This window comes from Pyxicephalus adspersus, chromosome Z, assembly GCF_032062135.1.
Source record: "Pyxicephalus adspersus chromosome Z, UCB_Pads_2.0, whole genome shotgun sequence".
Classification (NCBI taxonomy): Eukaryota; Metazoa; Chordata; class Amphibia; order Anura; family Pyxicephalidae; genus Pyxicephalus; species Pyxicephalus adspersus.
In genome coordinates, this window is record NC_092871.1 from 7,839,518 (window position 1) to 7,861,658 (window position 22,141).

Below are 22,141 nucleotides of genomic sequence, written 5' to 3' on the forward strand. Positions count from 1 at the left end.
ACTGATCCCTATACTGCTCAGTATTAGGGACACATTCAATTCATTCATTTAATGATTATTATTATTATTATTATGTGTCACTGAGATTTGAAGAGCTGTGTCACAGCCTAGAAAGGTTTGGGAAGCGTAATATTAGGGACTGACCTAATAATTTACCATCAGCACCGTACAGTGAAATTCCTACCAATTACATATCTCCATATACATGTGTGCACCTGGAAGATCCAGCAAACCTGAAATGGATCCAGTCAAAGATTAATAACATTTACCAACAAATAGCAAATAATTTGTAAGAAATCAATTTCAGGATTTCTGAATCACCCAGGTTCTCCCATGATAGTCCTCCAGTCTTGGGGAGCTTTGATAAATCAGGCCCATTGGGTTGTGGAGTCTCAGATCTGGTTCTGGTGTGGTTCTGGTTGCCATATATGGTAGTTCTGTAGGTTCCGGTAATATAAAGCAATAAGCCGGGTCAGACCGCTCCGTAGGACGATCACGCGGCAGATTTTTACATTTTATGTACAACCAATAAAAAGTCAGATTTGCATATTTATGGCACGTTATAAAATAATTGACATCATGTGACATTCCGCCATAAAACAAAAATCCAAATAAATCCGCAGGCCAGGAAATGTTCTGTGTGTATGGTGGAAGAGTTCAGGAGGGTGGTGGGGGCAGCCGTTCCCGATGGATGGCACCCGGCCAACTCCAGTATGCTGCTTCCTTATTGGCCAGGGTTTAAGTATTTGAGGGCAGGTAGTACTACAGCTCACTACTGCCCCCTACCTATAGGCATGTGAAAGTAAAACGCTATGTGTGATGCCAACCATAGGCCTGGTTCTTGGGCATGACTAAGTGGTACCACATCCTCACCATGCCTGATCGAGTCTAGTTACCCATAACTGCCCTTTGGGATTTAATTGGGTGGTAGTGAGTAGTTAACTAGCGCCCTCTGCTGTCAAATATTGAGACACTCATTTCAGGACCAGTGGTCGGGGCTGCCAAGTGGTTGGCAATGTGCCATCCAGGAACCGCTCCTTTATATTCAGTTATGGTAGATGTATGGTGGAGTCTCCTCAATGGAGATATAATATTAGGAAAACTAGTTAGAGGTAAAGGTTTGGGCATGGCTAGAACCCTGTGTACCCTGGCATAGTACCAAATAAGTCCACCTATTTCATATACATGGGCATAATGTTATTTTCATTTTCTTTCCAGGTATTCTCAACACATAATGACTCTGAGGAGCAACTAATCCCTGGATTCATTAACTCATCATTGTGCAGGTAACCATTAAACATGGCTGGTTTGGGGTAAAAAGGCGGGCAATGGTCCTGGCTACTTGTACTAGCAGGGTCTATATCTACAGCAGTGAATCTGGCATTCACCAAACATTCTCTGATGGAGAGTCTTCCAGGTCCATGTGTCTTGATTGTCCACTGGAGCAGAACCTCTGGTTCCGTTCAGTCTCCAGGGAACTGAGACGTTGTTCTTGTTGTATAGGAAGTCTCTGATACCTGACTGCTTTTATTATAAATTAGGACAGGTTCTCTTGGCTGTGCAATTTGTATTGTGCCCACATTAAGTCAACATCATTAAGTCGATTATTAGACTTCTCCGGGAAGTTAGGCGTCCCTCAAGCTCTTCTATTTAATATTCAGGGACTGAAACTTAGCAATCAGCCCGGAGGCTTCCTGCCGCGTTGAGACCCTCAGACAAAAGAAAAAAATAACGGGCCGACGCCGAGAGTAATATCGGCTTTATATTATAGGCTGTGAAAAGGTTAATGGATTCATTTAGCTGCGCCATATACCACCCCTAATTAAAACTCACACAGAGAGCTCAGCGCTGCACTAAAATTGGATATAAAGAAGAATAATCATACCTTAGCTCGCCGCTTCTAAAATCGGAAACGCCAGCTATCAGCACATAAATTGTACACGGAGTACGTTTATTATTGGGGGAAAATAATCTTTGAAAAATTCTGATTCAAAATAAAATAATGTGTGGTGTCCAGGGAGAACTAAAAATTTTGACAAAATTTTGACCAATTGGAAATTCATATTTCTATCTTTTTAACTGGGCTCAGTCAATATTTACTCAAAATTTACACATTTGTTACTTTGGATTCAAATAGAGAATGTATAAATAATTAGTTATGCCTGATTGATACATTTAGTTGATTTAATTCAGTGTGATATGTGTAAATTTGGGGTAAATACTGGGGGAATTTGGGTAAAAACATTTAAAATTAAATCCCTCTGGGCTCCGTAGGTCAAATTGGCTTTAAAGTTTGTTTTAAAAAATCTGTGTAGTATTTTTATTGTTTGGTTTATTTTCTCCTTCTTTATTTATTGGGATGTTTTAGTAAATTCGTTTTGTTTTTGTTTTTTTTTTGTATTTTTGCTTTCCAAAAGAAACCGCGCTAATAAAAGGTCATTTCTGATGCAGGAATATATTCAGGATGACTAAAAGGAGCTTCTGTGATCCTCAGGAGTCCCTTAAAGACCGCTTAATATTTAAGGGGTGTATTATTAAAGCAGTGAATCTGACATTGACTGAAACATTCCCTGGTGAAGAATCCTCCAGATCCATGTGTTTCAGTGGCAGTAATTAATTCTTCACCAGGGAATGTTTCAGGGAATGTCAGATTCACTGCTTTAAGAAATAGAGTCTTTAATATCCAACCAAAAAGGAAAATAATTTGCCCCTCTTTTCCATAAACTACAATATATGTCATCAAAAAGGAAAAAAATTGGGCAAAATTGCCTAATTTTACCAAAGATTTTGGAAAGCAAAAGGAACCAATGGATTATGGGACAGTTAGAGCCCTTTCAGGACCCGTGGGGCCAAACAGTGAGGCTGACAGCTCATGTCACTGACATCTCAATAAAGTCCATGGTCATGTCACTAAGGGCCAAATTATTAATATTATTATTATTATTATTATTATTATTATTATTATTAATATTATTATTGTTATTATTATTAATAATAAACAGGATTATATAGTGCCAACATATTATGCAGTTCTGTACATAAAATAGGGTTGAAAATGACAGACTAATACAGACAGTGATACAGGAGGAGAGGACCCTGCCCCGAAGAGCTTACAATCTAATAGGTGGGGGATCACACAATAGGAGGGGGATATATTATTATTATTTTATTATTATTAATAAACAGGATTTTTATAGTCCCAACATATTACGCAGCGCTGTACATTAAATAGGGGTTGCAAATGACAGACAGATACAGACAGTGACACAGGAGGAGGAGAGGACTCTGCCCTGAAGAGCTTACAATCTAATAGGTGGGGGAATTTAAAAGCCGCGGTGTGCCGCACGGCTCAACCACGGTCCTAGCCAATGAGAAAGCCTGAGACCCTGTATTTCATATGGCTGCATGTGGCTGACCACAGAAGCCACAAGTGAAGTATTACTATTGTTACTATTATCATTAGTTGTATTATCTTTGGTATTACTAAAGAAATGCAAAATATTTGTTTGCTTTTTCTCACTGATTTTGGGTTTATTTAATTAAAATCTAAGAAATGAAAGTTTTCAAAGTCAAACTATTTGTTGCCAATAAATAAAACAGGTAATGAATATTCACAGCTAAGCTTATACTTACCTAACAGAGCATCTGAGAAATAAATAAAATAAAACAATCGGATGAGAATCGGTATTGGCGGAGCGGGGTGACTGTTGTAATGATGGAAACAATACTGAAGCGTACGGCTCAGCAATGGTTTCCTCATACAACTTAATATTACACCGACGTCACGCTGCGCCACCCTTGTGTTTCCGTCTCTAGTTCGTGAATTTAGTGCAATAAAAAGGAGAAAACTGTCATTCAGAATATAAGAATTTATTAGAATATTATTTTTGTTTTGTTTTGTTTTATTAATAATAAAACATGAAAATTGCATATAATGCCCACATTTTTTCTCTGACCACCATTGCTCCACGGACTACTGGTTGGCGACCTCTGCTATAAAGTGCAATCAGCGGTATAAAAATAAATCACAATAGAAATCTCTACATTCACTACAGCAAACGTTACATTTGTTTCATTTTGTATATGCTGAAATACTTCTTATGATGTTGTCACTTCTTTTTGATTCAATATTCTGCAACAAAGCAGCTGAATATTCCAAGAGAATGTTCTATTATTCTGACCTTGATCTGCCCTTGACATTTCTTATACCAAGAAGCGGCATTTCAAATATTTCAAACTAGTAACTTTTCCCAGAGATTGCTGGACCTCCCCCGGGTACCTCTGACCCCTGAGGAACGTCTCCTTCTATTAAGGCAAATCAGGGTAACAGTGTAAAATTTTTACAAATGTCAAGCAGCTTTTATTTTTTTTCGGTAAAAAGCGACTTTTAGTCATTGATGCCATTATAATCATTCTGCTATAAATATAAAAACCACTTAAGGATTCTTTTCAGATTCATGGCCTTTTATATGGAATGCATAGCTGACATTTGCATTGTGTCCCTCACTTTAAAATGTGCACACGCTGAGAGATGGCAAGAGACCACAAAAGAAGTAATCTGGTCACATGTCACATTAAAGTGAGGTAAATTCCCCATCGGGCTGCTAGGAATCCAACGAGCTCCTAATTTCCTATAGTGGATCTGATTTAATAAAACTCTCCAAGGCTGGAGAGTATACAACTGCATCAGTGAAGCTGGGTGATCCTGCAAACCTGGAATGGAAGTCATTTGCTAGCAAGTTTTTTTAAATCCTGGACAAGATCCATTCCAGGTTTGCTGGATCACCCAGTTCCCCAGCCTTGGAGATCTTTATTAAATCAGGTCCATGAGATGACAACTCTGCCTCTGCTACATTGAAATCCTAATTGGTGTTGTCAAAGTTCTACCGTCGGTCTATGGATTTTCCCCACCTCTCTATGTTCATCTGCGGATGCAGAGATTGATGTTTGGCCCAGAAATGCTGCCCTGAGCCCCAAGGTTCTGCATATACTTTTTGTGTAGGTAAAAGGCTCTCGGAAGATGTAGTTATTATTATTATTATTATTATTATTATTATTATTATTAAACAGGATTTATATAGCGCCAACATATTACGCAGCGCTGTACATTAAATAGGGATTGCAAATGACAGACTAATGCAGACAGTGATACAGGAGGAGAGGACCCTGCCCCGAAGAGCTTACAATCTAGTTCTGTAGGGCTTTAATAGAAACTGAGCAGTGTTTCACAGCCAGGGTTCCTCCTGAAGCTTCTGGGGCAGGGGTGTCAATCTGGCCCTCAACGTCCTTTTTTATGGCCCCCAAGGGAATCCTAAATATGAATTGCAGCTAGCCCGTGGCTGCATTAAAAAAGGCGCGGCTACTTCAATTCCCAGTATCACTTGCATCTATAGACCAGCCGGCTCTCTGACTATGCGTGGCCCCGCATTCGACTGTTTTATAGACGCAGGGAATTGTAGTAGCGGTGCTATTTCAGTTTCAAGTTTGGCCCGTGACTTTGTCTAAGTCTTTAATTTTGGCCCACTGTGTATTTGACTTTCCTTGAGCAAAGCAATTTGTGCCTCCAGTGATCTTGTTGGCTATCTGTAAGGGTGAAATTCTTCCTACTGGCCAGCAATGTAAGAGGAATTCTTCCTACTGGCCACCACAATAATATACTGTGAGCTGTGAATTATAATAATTATAGAAGGGGTTCCCCATGTTACAAAGGTCAAACAAATTCTAGAGGAAGGGAGACTTTGGGGTAAATTTGGGCAATGCCTATACTGTTCCTTTAAATATTTAGGCTTTAGATTGCCTATGAGTCCCAATAGAGGCGATTTGTTTAAAAAATATTTACGCAATTTGGCAATTTAAAACAAATTCTCACTTTATTTTACAGATTGCTAATGCTAATTTCCTTATCATGGCGGAAGAAGAAGCTCCAGCCTCCAATCCTGACGCTGATGGACTCTCCGAATGCGTTATCTGTTTCACACCGTATGACACTCTCTTCCATCTTCCCAAGATCCTCTCCTGCGGTCACGTTTTCTGCCTAGAATGCCTCTCTCGGATGACGGTGGGATCTACGGAGCCGGAGACTCTTCCTTGCCCCATATGTCGGGTGACCACCCCAGTTTCACCTAAGAAAGGTCCACCGGCGCTGTCCACAGACAGAAATTTATTGACCCGGCTGAACAAATCTCTCACCTGCCCAACGCCTTCATTGAGGTTCAACCGGAAACGTGGCCTTTTGTACGTGCCGCAGACTAACTCGGTCAACGTCAGCTCAGTGAGCCTTAGCGTGGACTTAGGACGACCACCGCCAGACCGTCACTCGCCACGAAACTGGTGCATGCTCTTCAGGTCGGGGGGTTGCGTCTTCTACGGCTCCATCGTATTGATCGTTATTCTGACTATTGCGCTCATTCTGGCCGGAGTTTATATCTTCTACTTGCTTCCGTGGCGTTACTCTGGTGGGAGCTCGGGGGGCATGGCCAATAGTACAGTCATACCACATAATAGCACCTCAGGGTTTGGAAATCCTTGACCCATATGTGAAAGAAATCTAAATTCCAAAGCTTGGAGCTCTGAGGATTATAAAACAGAAGATGAACGCAATGGGCCTGATTTATGAAAGCTTTCCAAGGCCGGAGAGGATATACCTCGGAATGCAAACCTGGAATGGATCTGGTCCAGGATTGAAAACATTTGCTAGCAATTAGCAAATGACTTTGGAGAAATCCATTCCAGAATTGTTGGATCACCCAGCTTCACTGATGAAAGTCTATCCTCTCCAGCCTTGGAGACTTTAATGTATCCATGAAACTTTTATTTCTGTCCGAGGATGGAATTTAATTTTCCGTTAGCTGGCTGGCTGTTGATGGCCCCCAAAAACTTTTAGGAAAGGTCTTTGGGACTTTTCTTCTACACCTGTGGATCCTTCTGAATTTTTTTTTTGTCGACTGTGCCTTTCCACGACATGTCATCAGGAAATGTCAACGTGCCAATTGTCAGATACTAAAAATGAATTTGTGTGAATGTTGATTCATCAAAGCGCTGCCAGAAGGAAGCACTGTGCCATGAATGAGCCATTTTCTCTTACTCACTGGGAGCACTTTGCAGGCTCTCATTAATGACTTGCTGCTATTGTAATGAGAAATTAAAATTGTAAATTATTTTAAACAAGGTTTTATTCAGCTGCAAATGTTTGCACAGATTGCAGTTTCCCCATTTGGAGTACGAAGAATCTGGGCCCTACAAAGGTCTGAGAAACCGGTGGCTTTTTCTACACATTTGGGACCCATTCGAATCCATGTGGGCTGTTATTGCACTCATTACCATGCATTATAGCTATGCAAATATCTATGCAATTATTTCTGTTTCATAACCCACACGCTGGGTCTGATTTATTAAAGCTCTCCAAGACTGGCCAGGATAGACTATCATGGGGGAACCTGGGTGATCCAGCAAACCTGATTCCTAAAAAAATCTATTAGTTGGCAAACGTTTTCATTCCTTGACTAGATTCATTCTAGGTTTGCTGGATCACCCAGGTTCACACATGATAGTCAATCTTCTCCAGTCCTGGGGAGCTTTCATAAATCAAGCCCATTAGGTTTGAATGGGTCCATAGCGTTTCCTTTTGTCATTCACATTAAACTGCAGTTCATAGATGAGAATAAGCCACCTAGGAAAGAATGGGATTTTGCCGTGCATTAAAATATAAAGGTTAAATAAATCACGGGCCACTTTTTTCTTCCATTGTTGGGGGAAATGCTCATTTATATTTATATTATCTTGAGTAAGCATTCCAACAGACCAACTTATGAATTAAAATTCATTTACTATTCACATGCATGGGCTCCTGCTCTCTGAGACTAAATGGAAAATTACTTGGTTGGGTTGATGCAAGTTATTATTATTACACTGGGGAACGCACTTTATGTTGAGTTAGATCTTACACTTGTTTAATACAAATTTTAGGGTGGTGAATCCAGAAATGAGCCCAGTTTTTTGCTATCACATCCAGTTTTTACGATACAGGGTACTCACCATTTTGTCAAAAAAACATACACATCTTACTTACAAAGAAAAAATAATGAAATATTAACTTGAATGTACTGTTTATTTAAATGTCTTTTGTTCATACAAAGGATTTATTGTTACTCTATGTCATTTTTTTGTACAGTAAAACATTTGAAAATAATCGGGTAAGTGCTTAAGGTAAAAATTTACGCCCTCTAGCTTTTCCTGGAGTGTTCAGTTTTAGGACAATCCCGCCGGATGCTCCAACTTACATTTATTTTTCTTGTTATATCCTGAAGTTTTCACTATACAAAAGTAACAGTCACTGATCTCCTGGCTCTCGCCAAACCACAGGTTTACCAAATGGCATCTTATCACGTGTTCCCTTTGTCCACATCTGTAAAACCTCCACACACTGTTAGCATGCCTTATGAGGGGCCCAAGACTTATTGTGATCACTTTGAAATATGCCAGATAGGCTTGCTCTACAAATGTTCTGATGTTCGTCCTTTGACTGGGAATGGTGAAACTGCCACAGATATATCAAAATGAATCAGGGTTGTACAGGCAACGAAAAACAGCAGAGCCTGACATGGTCTGAAATAAAAGAAATACTTGTGTAAGTAGAAAAATAGATTTTACTTATTCCCTACGTAGACCTGCGCACATGTCTATCATGTCTATCATATCTGTCATTATCACAGTCTAAGGACAATTTTGGAGGGAAGCCAATTAACTAAACTGCATGTTTTTTGAATGTGAGAGCAACACAAACACGGGGAGAACCTGCAAATTCAATACAGATAGCGCCTTGGCCGGGCCTGGGACCCAGCATTGCAAAGGCCAGAGTGCTAACCACTGAGCCACCGTGCTGCCAAATAGTGACCATGACGCCAAAGTTGGAGTGTCACACAATGAAATATAACCCCATTAGCACCCCATCAGCGTTATACTATAGGGATCCAGTTGTATTAAATCAATGTATATATAAATACAAAGGGTATAATATTACAATATATGGTAGAACGGTGTATGCTAGAATGATACAGCACACTCAAGAATCAATAAAATGTAAATGTTATTATCAGCTTGGCATAAAACCCTTGTTCATGCAATGAAGGCGTATGGTACTGGTTCTGGTTCTGGTATGCAGTGCAAACACATGTTGGTATGACAAAGAAGCTATATAAAGATTTAAAAGGAACAAAGGGTCCTCCTGATTGGATGAGATGGTTTATTCATTGATTTACAAATAATTGAGGATGATTGGACAGCTCCGTCTTTTAGTGGGAAAGCAGCAGAATTAAACAGCAACCTAATGAATTGCAATATTTACTATTTCTCTGCTGGCATGCAAAGGGCAATCAACCACAATTGTTGTAATGGTAATTGTACAAATAGAGTCTCCGGCCCGCCTTCTCTTATAGAATTGGCTCTTCAAACATTGCAAATTAGAGCAAGTCTTTAAATTCTATGCAGCCATGATTTTAGGAACAGATCAGAGGACAAGCAGCGAGCTCTCCCCATCTCTATTCTCTGTATATATCCATGCAGTAAATCTCTATAATAAAATAGGATTTCCTCTATTTTATCTCTACAATTACTTTATGCTTAGACAATACCTGCTGAGCTGCCTGAACTCCTAACTTACTATAGGGAGCTGACAACGCCACCTCCGATGCACTAAACATTTAAACAGGGGTGTCAGTTAGAGTTCTCCTGAACTACAGAACTCCTTCCACTACTTTTGTCTTTTTTCTCTATTTATTTCCCAGCAACAAAAATGTTTGTATCTTAACTCCTAATATCCTGCCCATATTGTGTGTATGGAATAGGCTCTTGGGAGATGTAGTTCAGGAGGACTTTCATCAATAATAATGACCCTGCAAGCCTGGTGAATATCTTGCAGGAATTCTATAGGGTGAATGTAAAAGTCAATGCTAGGACATGATGGGGTAGGGAGAGAGGTCTGGGGGTAAATTTGGGTCATGTAGCTTCTTCATGAGGTTAGGCTGTGGATCGCACGTGATTGGACAGAGAGGCAATTAAATTAGATAAAATTGTCCTAGCTTATTTCTATAAATGCCAAATTCTATCTTATGGTAGCAGTGCCAGCCTCTAATTCTAAATGTGCCAAACAATGCTTCCTTTTCTCTTCCCAACATCCATTCCTGCGGTCACATTTTCTGCCTGGAATGCCCCTATCGGATCACAGGAATGTACAGAACCGGAATTTCGTTTTTCCAAAAATGTTGGATAACCAAACCTATAGACGTTTGCATAACAGAAAGTACCTACCTGTGTGTCTATGGAAGAGAAAGTACCTACCTGTGTCTATGGATCAGAAAGTACCTACCTGTGTGTCTATGGAGCAGGAAGTACCTACCTGTGTGTCTATGGAGCAGAAAGTACCTACCTGTGTCTATGGAGCAGAAGGTACCTACCTGTGTGTCTATGGAGCAGAAAGTACCTACATGTGTGTCTATGGAGCAGGAAGTACCTACCCGTGTGTCTACAAATAGAAACATATGACCCAGACCGAACAAACTGCTTACCTGCCCTACTCCAAAAACAAGGAGTTGTGAAAGTAGGTGAAGATTGCAACCCTACCCATTTTTGGAATGCCAACCATTTCACAATTATAGTTTCCTGTAAGATGGAAATCATGTGACTGTATTACAACCGGGCATTGACCCCCAGGCTATATATGTGCCAATTGCCGCATATTTGCCATTTTACTGGGTCATATGTTATTCCAGGATGGTATTTGTGTACAATGGTGGTACCCTATATGGATGATGTGCAATGTTTGTTTTTTGTTCAATGTTTTGTTTTTAAAAGCAATTTGATTGATTACTATATGTTTTATCTGTTAGTGTGCTTACTGGATACACTTTTAGAGCAAAAACACATGAATCCCATATTACTTGTAAAATGAGAATCTGCAATGTATGTATGGTCAAAGGTTATTGCACATCCGATTTTTACACAATTCCAAATTTGTGGAGTGAATTTGCATGAATAGGTGTCAGCCCTGCCCAGTGACTTGGTGTTTGCCCAGACATAGTGTCTATGAACATGGTTACAATTCTTTTATTTTCTGTGTATGGATGGGATACATGGGCTTTGCTGAACTACATATTCCAGAATCCAAAGTATTCCAATAAAGCATTCCAACTAAACTGATCCAATATTCTTAACTACAGCTGAGTGAGATTTCCTCCATCACTAAAGCCTCATACAGATTTTTGTCTCCCCATATGAGTGAAAATCCAATATTAGTGCAATGGTTCCACAACATTGGTTAGCAATTCGCTGTGCTGGAGTGCTAAATGTCAGGCCGCTAACGACTGCAATTTTTTTACTATGAGGAAGATACGGAGTCCTCACTTCTCCATATAAAAGAACATTGCTGTGTATAGTGATCATTCATTCCTCCTGTCAGTGGAAATGATCTCTAATGATTATTAAGCATCTGTACAAGGCGCAAGATGTATTTTTCTTCTTTCCTCTCTCGCTCTCCCCCCTCTCTTTCCTCCTTCTCTCTCTCTCTATTTCTGTCTCTTTCTCTCACTTTCTTTCCTTCTTTCTCTTCCTCTTTCTTCAATCCTCCCTCTCTTTCTCTTCTTCTACTCCTATACATCTCCTCTTTCTCTCTCTCCCATTCCTTATTTCCTTCTTTCTTTCTTTCTTTCTTTCATTCTTTCTTTCTTTCTTTCTTTTTTTCTTTCTTTCTTTCTTTCTTTTTTTCTCTCTCTCTCTCTCTCTCTCTCTCTTTCTTTCTTTCTTTCTTTCTCGCCTCTCTCACACATTCTTTCCTAACTTTCTATCATATATTCTCTCTCATTTTTTATCTCTGATTCTTTTTTTTTTTCTATTTTTCATATTTCTTTCTCGTTTCTTCCATTTTCCTCTTTTCTACTTTCTTTCACCTTCCCTCTTCTCTTCTTTCTCATCATTTCTCTCTTTTTCTTTGTCTTCTCCCATTCGGTTCTCCTTTCTCTCTCTTTTCCCATCCTTCTTCCTCTCTCTCTTTTTGCTTTACATGTATTTCCTCTTCTCCTTCTCTCTGTTCATTCTTTGACTTCTCTCCCCCATTTTTCTTTCTCCCTCTTTCTGTTTCTCTCTCTCTCTCATCCTTCATTAATTCTATATCCTATCTATCCTGTATTCTCTCTCATTGTTTCCTCTCTCCTATTCTTATATATTTTTCTCTCTCTCTTTCATACTTCCCTCTCTTCTCTCTTCTTCTCTTATATCCCTTTTCTCCTTTTGTCTTCTCATTCCATTCATCTCTCTCTCTCCATTTCCTATCTTCTCTCTGTTTCTCATTTCACTATTTTTCATCCATCTTTCTTTCTCTTTCCATTTCTTCTACATTATTTTCTTCTTTTATCTCTTTTTCATTTCTTTGTATTTCCTTTCCTTCTTTTTCCTCTCTTTATTTTCCTCCCCTCCCCAATATTTTTCTTGTTTTCCTCCTTGACCCAGCCACCTTCTTATAATACACAAGAAAACTCATGAAGCTGGAATTTACAGCCATAAAGGATGGGCATGGCGTGGTGGGTTGTTTAGTTTTAATGGTGAGAATACCAAAAATAGACTCAGGGTGTGACCCGGGTCAGTTGAAAGTCAGGCTTAGCAGTAACCTCCTTCATAACTTACAGCGCAGCAATATATTGTACTGGGTCAGGTGTCACTAAATGGGGAAAATGTCAGAGTTCCCTGCTGACGTCACCGACGTCAGGGTGTTGATAAACTTTCTGTAAGGTCCGGTTACTTTCAGGAATTGTTTTACTGCTTTCATCGTCACCTGAACAGGTATTCCCAATGGGAGAATTCCCTTTATTTCTTATTCTGCTATCAGGACTTGGTATCATTCAGGTCATCGTGAGCGATGCAAAGGTTTGACAAGGAATGAGAACAGGTGAGTGTATTTAGGAATGGCCACCAGGTAGGTCCTTTATTGCAGAAGGGACAGGTGATGACCCTTCTGCAATAAAATAACCTCACCTGTCCTCACCTGGTGCAGCCATTTTCACCTGGCTCTCTTCTGACTTCCTGATCTTTGGCCACCTTTGTTGACCAGGCCTGGGAACAATAATTCAATACATGCACCTAGGAGCTCATTACATCCAGGCAGCCCAGGGGGATGGATGGGACCCCTGATATATATATAGTGTTCAGATAGGTAAGTACGTTTTATTGCAGAGGGGACATCACCTGTCTCTTCTGCAAAAACAATTCTCAAATTTTCATTCAAGAACTATAGTTCCGCTTTAACACTTTTCCACTACAGAGAAAAAGATGCTGAAATCTAAACTTTGGCGTCACAGTGATTGAAAAAATTCTTCTGAAAACTTTCAGCAGCAGAAATGCCAAATCTTCCGCAAGCCCTAAACTCCGCACCGAAACTTACCGATCCCAATGAGGTCACATAGCTGAAATAAAACATAAATGAAAATCGTTTTCTCCCACTTCCTGCAGGAAACGATCAACAGGTGGAAAACACAGGAGGGTGAAACACGTTGGGCAACTTCGTCAGGTGTGATTAGGTCATGTAATATGTTTGGAAGGTTTGCAATTAAGCTGATTCATCCGGTATGTGGTATTGCTTTAACTCCAAATGTCCTGAAAATAGTGAAGACTTTGGCCTATAATAATATTTACTATTCCTATATTATATTATAAAAATATTTCTTATCATCCTAATAATATTTATATTTTTATATATATATTGATATATATTATTTTTTTTAAATGATCCTTTATACAAAAATGTATCATTAGAATAAACATGGCATCAGAATAATTATATTCACACAGTATATATATATATATATACACACACACATAAATAATATCATACAGCTGCTAGAGATAAAATAGTAACAACCCAACCCAGTTTTCCTACATTACATCCATATCCAACATTTCAGATTGCAATTAGCCTCCATACTATTTATAACAGATAGACTTGGGTTGGGCTGACATTTCCTCTATGGGTTTTGCATACCAGGTAGGTAAGGCTGTTGTAATCTGAAGATACTTAGAAAATATATTAGTCATGATTTTCCATAAATAGACACCACCCAAGCGTGTTGTGATAACACCATTACACTTACCTTTATATAATATCACAAATCAAGTATGTACACAATTCTACACCCATGGCCAATATAGAGGGTGGCCAGGGACACCATTGCTTTCTGCATATCCAAAAGCTAATTTAATCATCAGCAGAAGTCTATTGATATACACCCGCTATCTATATATCTTACCTCTATAGGACAAATATTAAATGGGGTTTATTACTTTATTCAAGTTATACCAAATCAAAGAAATTGCAACTCTTCTATATGGGGACAGGAGGTTCTGTGGCACCAGGCTGCTCCGCTGCACAAAGAGGAGGAACCAATGGTTGTGCATTATACAGATAGTCCCCGAGTTAAGGACATCCGACATACAGACGACTCCTAAATACAGACGGCGCTTTCCTGCTCGCTAGTGTGCAGGACGGAGGCTTAATGGAGGGGAGGGGGCGGTTTGCATGACTTGCAGAAGCAATCTGCACACAGCTGAGGTTGCGGGTGATCTTAAGGACTGAGCTGATCTGCAACTTCTTGTAACTCCTTAATGACCAAGACAAACTCTGCAGTTTTTTCTTTTGCATATCAAAGCACAGCTTGCTCCAGAAGTTAATGAATGTCTAGGCTCCATAAAGTTTTTTTTTTTGCTTTGCTTGTGATTAGCTCACAGTGAGGATTTTATATAGTAACTGACACCACACTGCCTAATATTATGCTGAGACAAACATCTGTCCTAACTGCATTTAATAAAATAATGTACCTGTTCTGACCTACATACAAATTCAACTTACAAACCTACAGTCCCTATCACGTATGGACTAGCTGTACAGCAGGCGGTACCGAACCACTCACTGTCACCCCCATTTATTTTATATAGGCTGCCATGGATGAGGAGCTACATGAAATATCTCACCCCAAGGGGCAGTTCAGGGGCATGAGGAAGCGGTAACCACACCACAACCTCACCACCAGTCAGCACATAGCCTAAAGCTGAAGTGTAATTTGCTATTTTGCCTTCCCTGGCTCTTCCTGTCCCCCTCCGTAATATATTCCTCCAGCCAGGAAATGGAATGGGCTGTATTTGACTTCTAATGCACATTGTGAGAAGCTCTCAGTGTGCAAAGGAAGCAATTTCAGTCCCGGAAAGAAGTTACATTACAGCTAGCAGATATTACTAAACTTGAAGCTTGTTATAAATCCATTAATGCCCTTATATTGAAGCTGAAACCTTCTTTAAATCCCACTTCTGCTTTGTTGTGCATCTCTATAATTGTGTACACAAATAATGTTTTAAAAAGATGGAACACCATGCAGATCAAACATCATTGGGACACTAAATTACTATCGATGAAATTGTTAATCCTGCCATAAGATTAATCTACTAATGCCTACTCTTGCTTTCAAAACAAATAATTAGGCCGGGAGAACTGTGCCAAATTCTTGTGCAAGCAGTGATCTTGCTGCAGGTTCAGGTATTACGTGAGGTCACATTGGGGAATTTGCACACAAGAGACAGGTGTTACTCTGGCACCATTTCTATGTACTTTGCACACAGCTGCCACAAAAAGCTGCCGAGAAAAATAAAATTCGTCAGAGTGTGACTTGTGTACATTGACTCTTATCACTCGGACTTATCTGCATTGTACAAATATTTCATGCTTCAATCTGGTCAGTCTGGGAAGTTGAATTGAGCCAGGTGAGTCATTGGTGGAGCCACAGAAAAGGCTTTATAAAGGTAAAGGTGTCCATACGTGCTAGAGACGAATCAATGCATAGATCGGAAAAAGGTAACGGAGAAGTTATATCTAGTGCTAGTTAAGCTAGGTACACACTTGCAATAATTATTGTTAGAAAACGAATGACTAACGATTATGTACGAATATTTTGAATGATTGTATTTGCACAATTCTGTACATGTTACAATCGTTCCAATATAATCCACCAATAGTGTACACACGCTAGATGTTTGAATGATGCAGGAATTGAAATGTAAAGGAGAAAGTCTACTGCAGAACCATCCACGAGAACTGAACGACCGTACACACAATAAATAGGAAACGATCGTCGCTCTGTCTTTCGTTTCCAGCGACAATCCTCATTCGTCGGCGTCGTTGAGCACTTTTTTTGTTAAGTCATTTGTTTCCAACGATAATTATAAAAAGATAAAAAGAAAACCCAATGCATCAGACCAGGCCACTTTCTTCCATTGATCCATGGTCCAGGTCTGAAGCTCACCCGCCCATCGTTTTGGTGGAGGTCATCATGGGCACTATGGTTCATTTGGGCCTACACAGCCCCTTACGCAGCAAACTATGATGTACTTTGTGTTTTCCGACACCTTTTTCTCATGACCACCATTTTGTTTTGGGGAAATTTGTGCTGAATTGGCCCTCAGGACCTGGTCTTCCCCCACACACATAAAAACCCTTGGTTGACCCAGATGTTGGTTTTTCCTTGGACTAATTTTGTTATGTCCCCAGCACTGAACACCTCACAGGATCTGCAGTTTTTCACAATCACATAATTTTTTTAATAAAGCATCCTCACTTCTAGGAACCGTTCACCAGCCGCCTGGTATATCCAACCCATTGCCAGGCGCCATTGTAACCCAATGGCCAATTTTATTCACTTTGGCTGTCGGTGGTTTTGGTTATTGGCAGATTTATTTTTTCCAATGTATCTCCTTCCACTAAGGTACAGATAGGCTTTGACCCCACAGGGTTATTGTACTGCCCTCCTGTCCCTAGGTGCAAACTCCCAGCTACAGCCAATCAATGCTACCAAATCCTTCCCAAACTACCAATAATATTATTAAATACATAAATACTAACCTGTTATGTATTACCGTGTCATGTACTCATCTATACAATGTCTACTATCACCAACAGATTGCACAAACATTTACAAAGAGGACTTGACTTGGAAACAATAAAAGATCCTTGGCCATGCCAATATAAAAGCCATTTATAATCATTTGAAATTTGCGGCTTTCATTAAAAAAATCTTTATTGATCCTATCATGATGGTACTTTAAGGCACTTCCTGGTATAGGGTGACAACGCTCCCGCCCTGTTTCCCAACTGTGTCCATGTGTTGTCACCCTGTCACATGTGCTTCCATCAAAGACTGCAATTGGCCATTTTATTCCACATGAAATATAAAATGCCATGCATATGCCATTGCTAGGATGCATGTAGACAGGAAGTGACTACAGAGAGGCTGCAGGAGATCAGCGACTTTAAAATGCAAAAGTATTTTATTTGAAAAATTTGAAGTTGTTACGATACACAGAGCAAACTATAATCCCTCAGGTCGAAATGTCCCATTGTGCTATAGACAGGCCTGGATTTCCTTGCCACAGATTGCTGGGAATGCTGAGACCCCATACAGTCGTGCATTGTGTGTGTCCCCATGAAGCCTTTTATTATAGCTCACATCCCACTAATGATCAGCAAAGCCATGGAGTAATGAAGACCGATTCTGGAAGCTTTGTCATTAAATGTCAGCTCTGCAGCCAAGGTCAGGAGGTCTTCCTTGTGTGTCGGAAGGTTTTAATTACTTTTCCATTTGTAAAATTAGAAGTAACCATTGTTCCTGCTATGAGAAGTCTGATAATGATGGTATTATGTTCTGGGGAATAAAGGGAGCAGATTGTAAATGAGAATCTTTGTGTCGGATCCATAAAATAATGAAAATGTTTAATTTCCAGATTGCAGAAATATAACAGCCATATAATGATATTCATGGTGGACCCGAGCTCAGACAATGAAGACCGGCTGTGTTATAGAAAGAAGATTTGGAAAAGGTAATTGTGCCTAAGCAGTAACCTGAAAAACTTTGCTTGTTGCCTTGGGGGACATTGGAAACGTTTGGGGTGTGGTGGGGCGAAGATGAAGTGCATGAGTCCTATAGGCCTGCAGTCTCTGACCGTCTCCTGTACTATGTCTGCAGTTTCTAAGAGCAATAAATGGCCCCTGTTATATCTTAATAGGGAGGATGAATCGGAGGCTCCCTGCTGTGTCCTCCCCATTAGGAAACAACAAAGGTAATCTTTGACCATTGCTTAGTGATTTCCTCTCTATAGAACAGAACAGAGCTGTCTGCACAGTGCCGGTCTATTCTACTGTCCCTGGAAATGATGATTAACCGTCACTTCCATTGGCAATTATAAAGTGCATGTTCGTATCTTGTGGTCGGGGTCCCAGATCTTAAAGACAACTGACAGTTTCAGAATCTGACAGCAATGGGAAGGTGTTCTGTGTTCCCAGCATGCATTTCATGTTCCCATTGTCAGTATTGATGGGAATGTCCCTATAATGATCCCCGGAGTCCCCGCCTGTCCCTGTGCTTGCTCCCTGCTTGTTGCAGGATTTCCGTTTAATCTAATAATTGCTACGTTCATTATTATAATTGGTGGACATTCCTGCAGCACTGAGAAGCGGCCTCACCTATTCCAGGTCATAGGGACCGGCCGGGGCCCCGTGATTCACCCTCCGGCCAGTTCCTTCCTATTAGTATTCACACTACAGATCTGATTTGTAGCCATTTGATATTATTATATTTCTGAAAATGTTCTTAGTCAAAATGTCATTAACTTATTACCTCCAATTAGCACATGTGTAATCCCCGCTCCGGTATGTGTTGGAGCAATGTCAGTCACATGCTCGGGATTTTACAGAAATGAGTCAACGGCTGGAAAATAAAGTTATGATAACATGGCCGGGGCCACTAGTATGCGGTCCGGGTGAAATATGATGAGCTATGCTAATCTATAGGAATGTGGAAATAATTCCACCATAATGATTGTGATGTCATCCGTGGCTGGGGCTGTGATGTCATCAGTGGCTGGGGCTGTGATGTCATCAAATGCTGGGGCTGTGATGTCATCACCTCAATTTTATGGAACAGCACTGACACTGCCAAGCTAATGCATTGCAATTAGAAGTGTCAGTGGGCCAATGAGCTGTCCCATAGCTGAATCAGAAAAATGCCCAATGGAGAACGGGGAGAAACCCTACAAACTCCAACATTTTATACTGAACGGAACTCAAATCTCCAACAATGGTATAGGCTTATATGCACTACAAAACCCTCCACCCCTATGTATTGGAGATAAGGAGAAGAGGAGCTGCTCTGTAGTTGAAATTGGGAGCAGGGACAGTTTTGGTTAAAGGATTGGGGGACTAAACAACTGCCCAAGGCCTCCATATTCTCCAGGACCTCAATCACTAGAAAGGCAATGGGTGCAGGGAGCTGGAATGCTGGGGACTTGAGGAACCAACCCCATATTGGCCCTGATCAGAGGAGCAGCCTAGGGTGACCACTCCTCTAAAGATATAGTATAGGGAATAGGCGTTGTCACCCGAAGACAGGAAGTGAAAGATTTAGCAAGTGATGACATCACCAGTGGTTCTTTCCTTTCTCTATGTCCCAATGTCTGTGGGTGAATCTTATCGATACTGCTCATCTGTTATAACCGGACATCTTCCTGTACAATTGGCCTGATTTATGAAAGATCTCCAAGGCTGAAGAGGATACACTTTCATCAGGGAGCTGGGTGATCCAGCAAACATTTCTCAAAAGTAATTTGCCATTTGCTAGCATATGTTTTAAATCCTGGACCAGATCCATTCCAGGTTAGCAGGATTACTTAGCTTCACAGAAAGTGTGTGCTCTACAGCCTTGGAGAATGTCTGCAGTCTCTGACCGTCTCCTGTACAATGTCCGCAGTCTCTTACCATCTTACCATACTGCTCATTGGTTCCCGCTAGACAGGTTTCGGTAATGGGTGTTGGGTGTTCCAGCATGGGCAGTATTTGAATTCAGACCACCATTTGTACCGCCTACATATGGCACTGCCTTGATTTAGTGGCCAAGTTAAGCGGTAAGCAGATAGATGGACTGCAGATGGCGCCGATGAGAAGGATAGAGCTTGATGGTGCTAGAAATTCATCATCACAATCAACAAAAAGAACATAGAAATCCCAAATGTATTCTTTCCAGCCCTAAAAGACAGGGGATCATCAATCAGGAAACAATCGCCTTTTCAGTAAACTGAAAATACACCGACCCGGCACTGAACAATAAAAATTATCTCTCGTTTATTTATTGCAATAGCCAATCACAGTTTAGAAAACATATTGTAAGTGCAGTGGGTGCAGATTACTCCAGGTGGCAGGAGACCATGACCGTTCCTCGTGGGAGGGGAGAAGCCAATGGTAGGAGGGGTTGTTTGAAGGCTTCACAAGTGTGGCTTCCAGCAGAGATGGGGATCTGTGCGTAGATATCAGGGCTCTAGTGGCTGATATGAAATTTAAGGTGCCATAGATTACATGAGATTACAATGAGATCCCGAGACCGATGAGAATGCCAAGACACAAAGGGAAAATGGAGAGGAGAAGAAGAAAAGGGAGACTGATGGCGGAGAGACATAGAAAATGGAGTTGGGAAGACACGTTCTGGAAGAGTGGTGCAGGAGAGAGGCCACACAGTGTACTGACAGCTATGCAGTAAGAGAGAGCGTCCTGGTTCCTTCTGGCCGTGACTTCTCTACTTGTACAGAAGGTGGACCATGCTCCCGTCGCAGCTGTTCCTCCCCAGCTTGTCCCCGCCTTCAGCTACCAAACACCTGGCCAGGGGGAGGCCGGGCTGATACAGGGAAGAGACCGCCCCCGAGGAGTTTGGGTAGTGATTGTCAGAGCAGTTCTCACGGGCTGTCACAGACTGCTTCCTGCGAGAGCGCAACTGTTGACGCAGTTCCATAACCCGCTCTTCTTTCTAGATGTGGAGAGGAGAAAGGGGAGAAGTATAAGAAAATACAAAAAGTAACAACAGCAGAAAAAAATAAGAAATTCTCTAAAGGATGTGTGAAATGTGTTCCCTGTGATTGTCATGTTATTGTGTGCTGTGCTGACACTACATCTCCATTGTATGATACTCCTCTCCTGAAATACTCTTTGCTGCGGGAGGGCTTTCCTACTTCACTCTCTGATATCCTGCGACACAGCGCTGCTGGAGGTGTCTGTTCCTTCCACTGTATAACACTCCTCTCCAAAAATACTCTGCGCTGCATTCAGCTGCTTCACTATCTCTTATTTCCTGTTATATTGTATGCTGCTGGAGGACTCCTTTACTTTATTATCTCTCATCTCCTGTATGACTGCACTGCCTCACTCCGTTCTATCTAGTGTATACCTCTCCCAATTCACTGATAGAGGACTCTGTCCTTTCCATTGTCTAATACTCCTTTCCTAAAGTTATCTGTGCCAAGGACTCTTGTTACTTCACTCTCATCTCCTTTAATACTCTACACTGCTGGAGGACTCCTTTACTACCTCTCATCACCAATACTCTGGGCAGCTAGAAGTCTCAGCTCCTATACTCTAACTCTCATCACCTCTGATGTTCTATGCTGCTGGGTGTCTCTATAGATCGCTTTTATTTTAACATTCTATAATGCCGGAAGTCTCTGCTTCTTTATTACCTCTCATCTCCTAAAATACTCCTCTGCACTACTGAAGTACTCTGTTCCATCACTAGCTCTCCTGTAATACTCTGCTGGAAGTCTCTGCTTTTTACTAGCTCTCATCACCTGTGACGCTCTGTGCTGCTGGAGGTTGCTGCACCTTTGTTAGCCCTCATCTCCCGTAATACTTGGAACTACTAGATTACTCTGCTTCTTTACCTAATTTCACCCCCCCACCCCGTAACACTCTGCATGGCCGGGGTACTCTACTACTTTCTAAGATAGATACCCTTTGTTGTTTCCTAATGGGGAGGACACAGCAGGGAGCCTCTGATTCATCCTCCCTATTAAGATATAACAGGGGCCATTTATTGTTGTTAGAGATTGCAGACATTGTACAGGAGATGATCAGAGACTGCAGACATAGTACAGGAGACGGTCAGGGACTGCAGACATTGTACAGGAGACGGTCAGAGACTGCAGACATTGTACAGGAGACGGTCAGGGACTGCAGACATTGTACAGGAGACGGTCAGAGACTGCAGACATTGTACAGGAGACGGTCAGAGACTGCAGACAT

The 22,141-nt window shown here is 40.9% G+C and overlaps 2 protein-coding genes across 2 annotated transcripts in view; one reads left to right on the forward strand and one right to left on the reverse strand.

Annotated features, from left to right (window-relative positions):
- RNF225 (ring finger protein 225) overlaps window positions 1-7,835 on the forward strand; it is an 11,276-nt gene extending 3,441 nt beyond the window's left edge. The window contains exons 2-3 of the mRNA XM_072430948.1: window positions 1,219-1,286; window positions 5,882-7,835. Of these exons, the coding sequence (XP_072287049.1) occupies window positions 5,906-6,529 (624 nt within the window). The 5' untranslated portion in view covers window positions 1,219-1,286; window positions 5,882-5,905 and the 3' untranslated portion in view covers window positions 6,530-7,835. The remainder of the gene's footprint in view (window positions 1-1,218; window positions 1,287-5,881) is intronic.
- A 12,338-nt stretch (window positions 7,836-20,173) lies between these two features.
- Window positions 20,174-22,141, reverse strand: part of GABBR1 (gamma-aminobutyric acid type B receptor subunit 1) — an 81,935-nt gene continuing 79,967 nt past the window's right edge. The window contains exon 19 of the mRNA XM_072430235.1: window positions 20,174-20,873. Within this exon, the coding sequence (XP_072286336.1) occupies window positions 20,646-20,873 (228 nt within the window). The 3' untranslated portion in view covers window positions 20,174-20,645. The remainder of the gene's footprint in view (window positions 20,874-22,141) is intronic.